This window comes from Oncorhynchus gorbuscha, linkage group LG25 (assembly GCF_021184085.1).
Source record: "Oncorhynchus gorbuscha isolate QuinsamMale2020 ecotype Even-year linkage group LG25, OgorEven_v1.0, whole genome shotgun sequence".
Classification (NCBI taxonomy): Eukaryota; Metazoa; Chordata; class Actinopteri; order Salmoniformes; family Salmonidae; genus Oncorhynchus; species Oncorhynchus gorbuscha.
The window spans coordinates 31,686,652-31,695,557 of NC_060197.1; the positions used below are offsets into that span (position 1 = coordinate 31,686,652).

Here is an 8,906-nt window from a genome sequence, read left to right on the forward strand (position 1 = left end):
TATGGCGGGTAGAATGCTGAGTCCAAAATGATATTGAATATTTAGATTGCATCCATATCTCATGTCTGAATCGTTTCAGATAAATACAGTAGTACCACATCGTTGTTTCCTTAACGGTGGTACAGGAACTTAGGCATACACAAGCCCTCTCCAGGGGGTATGTTATTTAGTCCTCACACGTTTAACATATACAGTACAACTTAAAAAGATACAACTCATTTGTAGTTAATGGCAATCAATTTCATTTAATTGGTATAAAACAGTCCTTGTCTTTGTCCAGCAAAAGAACACCATACAATTTCAGATATCAATATCATCTCTCATTCATTTTTTACAGTAGCATTATCTAGCTTTTATGCTCTGAGAGCCCATATTCATACATATACAAGAGCCGGAAGTCCTGTGCCTGCTTGGACTCCGACATAAAATTATAATTAATCACGGATGACGAGTTATAATCTTACATTTAAATAAAAAGCTTCAGAAAAACACAGCAGGGATGTAACGGGCAAATATCTGATCCAATATGACACATCATTATACAAAAGCCCCAAGTATGTAAAAAATAAACATGAGTTAAAAAGCTATTTAAAGCTGTCACAATCGGGGTAGTCTATTCACACGGTAGTGCTGAGGGCATCATGATCTTTGACCTATCTTTGTCTATATTGTTATGCAATGACATCTTTGTAGTATCCCTTCCAAATACTCAACGATCCCCAATGTGTCCCAGTCTCTAAAAACACCTGCGAGACTGGAAAATAAATACAACTTTCTTTCACGTGCTCTATCCATTTCTACAGCTCCCAACCTCATAGCAATTTACTACATCATTCTCTCTATCACTCTAATACAGTCAAATCCTCTCTCTCTCTCTCTCTCTCTCTCTCTCTCTCTCTCTCTCTCTCTCTCTCTCTCTCTCTCTCTCTCTCTCTCTCTCTCTCTCTCTCTCTCTCTCTCTCTCTCTCTCTCAAACTGATGGGCTACAAAAACATTCCATACTACTCCCAGTAACTCTTGACAAGATCCAGGTCATACTGAACCTAACTCATATGTGCCTCACTGACAGCATGTAGAGGACAGTCATCAGCATGCTATCTACATATCAGCTCAGATCTCTGGTCCTGCTGTCTTTCCCCAAATCATATTAGAACATCATGGCTTGATTGGCTAATCACATACAGGACCCATGTACTTCCAACTATATGTTTAGGTGTTATAATGGGGTTAGGGGTTAAAGTCCGGGTTCAAAGGGAAGACATTTAACAGGCCTGCAGGATGGACTGGTAGGGGTCGGCCAGGACCTTGTAGTGGATCTTGTTGTTGGTGACGGCGCCGTGCTTCTGCCTCAGGTGGAGACGCAGCTGGCTCTTGTGGCGGACGTGCAGGTCACACTTCTCACACTGGGAGAGGGAGGGGAGGGGAGAGGGCAATGTCATGGCATCATAATGTTGTTGATGGTTGTAAACAGACAAATGATCCATTTCGTCATGGAACAACTGTTTGTATTGCAAGAGGTCAAACACAAGAGGTGTGCGGCGCGCCTGCGTGTATATGTGTGTCTGTCTGCACACGAATGTGTGTGTCAAATCAAATTGTATTCGTCACATGCGCAGAAATACCACAGGTGTAGACCTTACCAGGAAATTCTTACTCTCAAGTCGTTAACCAACAATGCAGTTCTTTGTAAGGTGTGAGTGATGTACTCACAGTGTAAGGCTTCTCGCCCGTGTGAATACGCAGGTGGCTCTTCAGGGTCTGCAGGTGACGGAAGCGAGTGCCACAGGTGTGACAGGGATAGGGCTTCTCCCCTGTGTGAATCAGTACATGGGCTCGCAGGTGGGCCACCTGTAGGTTAACACACGTGCACGGGTCAGCCAAATGTACATTGATAAATAACGTATAACATAACATGGCTATAACATCAACTTTGACTTCGACCTTACACTTTTCCTACACACACACACACACACACACACACACACACACACACACACACACACACACACACACACACACACACACACACACACACACACACACACACACACACACACACACACACACACACACACACACACACACACACACACACACACACACACACACACACACACACACACACACACACACACACACACCCTCTGTTCAACACCTGTCCCTCATCTGTGGTGGGTCCTCACCTGAACGAATCGGGTCCCGCAGGTATCACAGTGGTAGGGCTTCTCTCCAGAGTGGATGCGGGAGTGAGTCTTCAAATTGGCGGGCCGGTTGAACTGGGCACCACACACGTTGCAGCGGTACGGCTTGTCGCCGGCAGCAGGGGCTGGAAAAGAAGGAAAAGAGAAGTTCAATGAAACACACACATCAACTACCTATGGGGATAATCAACTGCAGCCATAATGCATAACTGTCCAAACTGCTGCAGTACCTCCGTTCGTTACTTTGATAATAAATGGCACTCAAACATCATGTCATGGAGGTTTGTATGTCAAATGACCACATCATCAGATGTCATTGGTTACCTGGCTTACCTTTGCAGACAGCCTTTATCACGCTCAGGTTGTCGGAGTAACGGAATGGCAAGCCGTAATTCTTGCACTTGATTGGGTGTTGGCAGTGATGGGCAGCCTCTGGCTCCAATGGGCGGGGTGCCAGATAGCAAGGCGAGGCTGACAGGGCGGGGCAGAAAATATATCCTAATACGTATCTCATATATATACATGTGACACGTATGTACATTGTAAGCATACAACAAGTATGATCTCTCACTGTTTAGCTGGAGAAAATAAGTGTTTTAGGTTGTAGTAACTGCTGTAGTACCTGTTCCTTCCTTGTGGGTGGGAGGCTCCATGGGGTGGTCCGCAGAGTGTGCTGACAGCCCTGTGAGGGGCACCAGAGGAGGGCTACGGCCAGGGACATCATAGCAGGAGACGTGCCTGGAAGACAGAACATAGTCATATTGTCAACATCAGTGCCAAGTTAGCCCATTTAAACTAACTCCTTGGATAGTTTATTTGGTCAATATGACTTGTTGGTTTTAAAATACCAGTATTGCAAAATATTGACAACACACCTGTCATTTTGGCCAGATCCTTCCCCTGGCCACACCTCTATAGTTGGCTTCAATGTCACCTCCATCCTATCAGAGGTGGGGGTGTGCCTAAGCTGCTGCTGGACCTCTTCAGGCTCCTCCTCCTTCACTGTGGTTAAGGCACAGAATGGATTGAGGACGATGTACTTGTACTTCTTCCAGTTGCACGCCTTAGGGTCAGGGCTGTTCTTGGGTTCACCCATGTTACAGGTTTTGGACTCAGCAGGAGAGTTGGGCTGGCAGCTGGAGCGGGATGGGCTTTCTGGAGAGGGTGTCGGGAGAGGGGATTCAGGCTCCAACTTTAGTTCCTTTGCCCTGGGCTTATGGGTCAGGAAAGTCCCTGGCTGCAGAGAGGCCCGGATGTCTCCAGGGACCCTGCAGGAGAAAAAAAGGAACTCATGTAATGAGCAAACTGAACATAGACAATGGCACATAGAGACAAACGCACACACACAGTACTGAGAAAGAGATAAGCAGACACATGTACACACACATTCACTCTCTCTCTCTCTCTCACCTGGCTGAGTCAGGGCAAATATGGCCCTCAGCCTCCGCTGCGGGCTGTGAGGGGGTGGAGACAGCGAGAACAGACGGGCGGGGTCTTCCATTGATAGGGGGACTGGGAGGAACTCCCCCTGAGGGTGCCTCGAACACTGCAGACACCGTGGAGTCCAGCTCCACTTGAGGGGGCGTCCCTCTCATCCTCTCACTGTGTGGGGAAAGAAAAAGGAACTGTCAGGTAACGCCAGTCAAAACCAATTAACTATAGACCATAGGTAAAGGATTCTTTAACATAGTTTCGACCAGCAGCCTGGAAGACAGATTTAGAAGCCTATTTAAAGCTTAAAACGCTTACAGCTAACTGCCTATTCAAGTCTACCCCAAAGTCTCTAGCTGACATGGTATTTCAGTCAATTTTCAGTAAACTTTCCCCATGGGTGATTTTAGTTTATCCTGTTAGCTAGCATCATCACTCTCTTACCTCACACCCCCCAAGGCTCACCCATAGACTTATAGAAAAAAAGGGGCTCACATGTGTAACATGAACGCTCTGCAGGTGTCAGCCACGTGGTCCATCTGCAGGTAGGTGGCGACGGCGAGCACCCCGGGGACGGTGTGTGACGTGAGGGGCAGCCGGGAGGTGTACATGAAGTCCAGAAGCAGGGAGACGCTGGAGGGGTCCAGGGAGTCAGGGAGAGACAGGGTTAGGGCCTGGCCTCCAGCACCACTCTGTACGGGGGAGGACACACGATGGCAGTACAGGGAGTAGAAGAACCCACTGAGAGAGAGAGGACAGAATGTGCAATTTAGTGCAAGAACAAGAAGAACAAGAACAAGAAGATTACAATGCATATTATCCTCTGAGCTGACCTGCAGGCAATGAGCACAGCACAGTGAGCCTGCAGTTGGGCAGCGCCCACCATGAGGGTGGCATCAGTCAGAATGTTCCGGTGCCTCAGCTCATTCAGATTCAGCAGGACGTCGTTGGAGTGGCGCGTAAACTCCTTCACATATCCCTCCGCAGCAACCGCATCAGACGCCACCACCGCACGCCTTCCTCCAACCTGGTATCCCTCCGCCACCTGGATCTTGCTCATCTTTTGTTTGGGAGTGGAAGGCAAAAGATATATAACGGTAGAGTTACAATGGCACTATGTATTATATTAAAGTTTCTAAAATGTACAATGTACTGTCCCAGTAAAAGTGCAGCTCTCTCACATTGACCTACCTTGTTGAGGAAGGCACCAGCTAGAGAATACATAGAGGGGAGTCTCCTGGACGCCTCTGTTAGGTGAGACCAGCTCCCTACTCGTACCTGCAGGGAGCAAAACATGACGACACTGAAACATAATGCAACTTAATATGAAACACTTCATGTACAAGACATGGATCTCATTACATCATGAAAAATACCAAAAAAAAAAGAAATAGCCACAAAAATAGATTCTTATCAACAACATAATTCGCCCTCCGGGTGAAACCATGTTGATGGAATGTACTTTTAGACAGAAAAGTGGTATAACGAGCATCCCTGACGCCGGTTTCAATCACACCAATCCAGGCAACCCCTAAATGTTATCAAACATCATGAAACATGATCGAACCCTTAAATAAACATGGAGGTAACCACTCACCCCGACCAGCAGGGACGAGAACCAATGTGCACAATGCTGACCTCGCAACCCTCAGTTCAACTGTCAGCTACCTCAATACAGCTATCCCAAGATATAACCTACCACAGTTGTCTGAGAAAGACTGTGGAGGTTAGCCGGAGGGAGGGGAGTCTTTATAACATAGCGCAGGAAGCCGCATGCAGACCAGCTCCACTCATGTCCTCTTTCCTCAACGGCCCACACGTACCCTGGAAGCTGTGCTGCCTGCAGGAAAAGGCCACCCGGCAGGGTATTTTTAGTGGACTATTCGTTTTTCTAACCCCATAGTCTCTGCAAACAAAGTAATGACAGGAAAGTGGTGTGAGTAGAACAAATATATACGAGGATCCGAAGGGAATAGGGATTATGTTGCTGAGGGTGAGGCTCTCCAGGAGCTGAACCTTAGGGTCAGAGAAGAACATCCTCCATCCTCCACCACCAACGCCTTCCTCCCCATGAACCCTCTCCAGGAAGTTAAAGAACACCTACATGTTAGATAAACAAACCTTGTTCCAAACTCACAACCTGCCCCTCGGGAACTGAGGCTCTTCAGATATCAGAGAAGGGACCATTCTTGAAATGTAACATTGTATAGACAGAGCAGAAGCCATTGACTTGATGGATTTCACGTTGCACTTCCACATACATCAGGCTGGAACCATTTCTTTCACACCAGACACATATAGTATCCTTACTCAACTCACTGCAACTTGAGGGTGAGCATACAGCAAAATCTGTGTTAAAATCAGACCGAGACTCGCAAATGACATGATGCATACCTCTTAGTCATGCAGTCATAAAGAGTATATTTCTGAGGTGACAGATCCAGGTGAACGTAAAGTTATGAGCTCTCCGTAAAGCCTTCCGGAAGCTTCTGGCCTACTGCCTGAGGGGAGGGGCCAACGTATTATGGGCACTTAGAGGAAGGAAACGGGAGAGTGTGGGGAGGAGGGAGGCAGGGGGGCGATATGGGAGATACTCTCTCCCTGGCTTGCAAAACAACAACCGCCAAGACTATTAGAAAAGCAGAGGACAGATGCGCAGGAACTGCCGAACACACACACACACACACACACACACACACACACACACACACACACACACACACACACACACACACACACACACACACACACACACACACACACACACACACACACACACACACACACACACACACACACACGCACACACATGCACACACACACCATATATGAATGCATCCTGCGAGGCGCACCAAGAAGAGGAGGAAAACGCCTGCGCAGGACATCCGTCAATAATAAGTGGAGCAGGAGACATGGGGAGGGGATGGGGGGGGGGGGACAAAGTGTCAAAGGTCAGCATTAACTTAAAAACAAGTGGAAAAAAGTGACCATCTTAAGCACAGGCTTGGTTCACAAAGAGGTGCATGACATTACAACACACAGACCTAATAGACGGGCTGCTTCAGTGCACCATGAACTTGCATTTCCTTCAGATCAAATAATTCTGACAGAACCGGACCGGAGGACCTTGAGCGAGTTTCAAGGCGTCTGTCGGTCGGTCAAGACCAGAAGGAGATAAGAGTCAAGAGAGAGAGAGAGGCCCGCCCTTGCAGAAACAGCAAACAGTCCATAGGGATGATTCAAACTGCAAACCTGAGATTTCAGTTTCTGTTGAATGTGTTTTTCTTTTTTATCGTTTTGTGGTTTTATAAGCAGTGAGAGAGGGTAGGTTTTCCACCATTTAAGGAAAACAAGCGTTGAATCTGTCAAGATGATGCAGAAAATACTCCCTGATTCGTATTATTTAATCTCTGTAATAGGGTGTTAAAGTTATTATGCATGAAACAACAAATTAATGGACTGTTGAAGCCAACCCAAATCAAACAGAAGAAAAATACTTCCCTTTAAAAGAAGACCAATGTTAATCCCATTTTTCTGTCAGTGGATTTTTTTTTGTAAGAGTTGAAATATATGTGTACAAGCTGCAAACAATGACAAATCAACCAATATGGCCATGTTTGGGTATAAACCCATAGTGTAAATGCGAGTCGGAAGCAGAGTGTTTTGCCCGGGGTGTTGAGTGCGTGTGTGTGTCCTTGTGCTTGTATTTGTTTTGATGGAGGCCAGATCAATTGTGTCTTATAAAAAAGGGAGAAAAAAAAGATGAAAGATAAACAACATTTAAGAAAACAGAGAAAAAGATGTAGCCTGGGTCTACGATACTTCCAGGCATTGTGAGAGGAACGGAAGAGGGGGGCGGTTGAGGAAAAGTGAGAACATTACTAAACAGGTTCGCCAATGAGCGGAAGCCATTCAGTCTGTCCAGTTGGCAAGGCTCTGCTAGCTAATGGAGACTTCCCCTTGTTCACCCAATCTGTCAGTGTCCACTACTATGCCCATGTAAATGAGAGGAGCTTTATCAAAAACTTTAATTTGGAAGGTTGTGGTTATTGTAGTGTGTTATGGTTGTCGTTCTGATACTGTATGTACAGAACTAGAGACCGGTTGGGTGAAACATCCCCTCCGTACAGTAACATTGTGGTTATATAATCAAGGGCAAAGGTCAAGAATCTTACCAAATAAAACAAGACATAGTTAAAGAGTACAATTTAAAGAACTCTCTGAAATACTTAGCTTTTTTGATTATGCACATTTTTCATAATGCATTTGACAATTAATTCTTTCATGTTTGACTATATTTCCTATTTTGTTTCTGGTTCTAAAGCACAAAAAAATGCAATTCCGGGAAAGCCCTTGATTGGGCTGTCGCTTTGTTGCTTGGGGAACTACTTTACTACATACCTTAAAAGGTGTTGACAACAAGAGCCTGAAACAATAACACAGATTCATATAAACTGTTTCTTCCTGTGCTTGCCGAGCATTCTGGACATATAAGGGCAAGCTGTAACCACTATCCTGATAGAGAAGGTTAGAGGGGGGGGGGGGTAGGAATTTTGTCTCCCTTAGATGGTGGTAGGAATTAGAAGAAAAAAAAACAGAAAACCAGTGCAATGAAAAACAATAAAGCAAAACATATTGAAATATAGCTTCATTTGAAGCACTGTCTGGGGACATAGGAGAGTGGGCGAGGCGAGGCAGAGAGCGAGTGAGATACAGTGCCTTCGGAAAGTATTCAGACCCCTTGACTTTTTCCACATGTTTTTTTTTTTTACCTTACAGCCTTATTCTAAAATGTATTAAATAGTTCCCCCCCCATCTATCTACATACAATTCCTTTAACCCCATGGCTTGTTTTTTGCTCTGAAATGCACTTTCAACTGTGGGAAATTATATAGACAGATTTGTGCCTTTCCAAATCATGTCCAATCAATTAAATGTACCATAGGTGGACACGAATCAAGTTGTAGAAACATCTCAAAGATGATCAATGGAAGCATAATGCACCTGAGCTATCTGTCTGTCTGTCTGTCTGTCTGTCTGTCTGTCTGTCTGTCTGTCTGTCTGTCTGTCTGTCTGTCTGTCTGTCTGTCTTTTTGCAAAGGCTTCTTTGTAACATGAAGAACATTGTTTGTCAATTGCAAATTCCTAGAAGCCTATCAGGTGCAGTTGTAAGGCTAAGAATTTAATTCAGATTCTAAGAATCTGAATTGAGTTGAATTGAAGTCGGTTGAATTGAAGTCGGTTTTTTTTAGTAAGAGGGGGGTGTCTTAAAGC

At 45.4% G+C, this 8,906-nt stretch overlaps 1 protein-coding gene across 3 annotated transcripts; it reads right to left on the reverse strand.

Annotated features, from left to right (window-relative positions):
- Positions 1 to 916: 916 nt before the first annotated feature.
- On the reverse strand, positions 917 to 5,554 carry LOC124014219 (B-cell CLL/lymphoma 6 member B protein-like). Of its 3 annotated transcripts, none has more exons than XM_046329003.1 (11): positions 5,332 to 5,476; positions 4,824 to 4,910; positions 4,466 to 4,692; positions 4,128 to 4,373; positions 3,612 to 3,803; positions 3,077 to 3,469; positions 2,824 to 2,939; positions 2,526 to 2,672; positions 2,184 to 2,326; positions 1,711 to 1,848; positions 917 to 1,403 (listed from the first exon to the last, which is right to left on the reverse strand). In XM_046329003.1, the coding sequence occupies exons 2-11, from the start codon at positions 4,854 to 4,856 to the stop codon at positions 1,263 to 1,265; spliced, it is 1,776 nt and encodes a 591-aa protein (XP_046184959.1). In that variant the 5' UTR covers positions 4,857 to 4,910; positions 5,332 to 5,476; the 3' UTR covers positions 917 to 1,262. The 3 variants fall into 3 exon arrangements, with proteins under 3 accessions (XP_046184959.1, XP_046184957.1, XP_046184958.1); XM_046329001.1 differs by having other exon boundaries at positions 920 to 1,403; positions 5,230 to 5,554; XM_046329002.1 differs by having other exon boundaries at positions 922 to 1,403; positions 2,535 to 2,672; positions 5,230 to 5,548.
- Between the last annotated feature and the right edge of the window lie 3,352 nt (positions 5,555 to 8,906).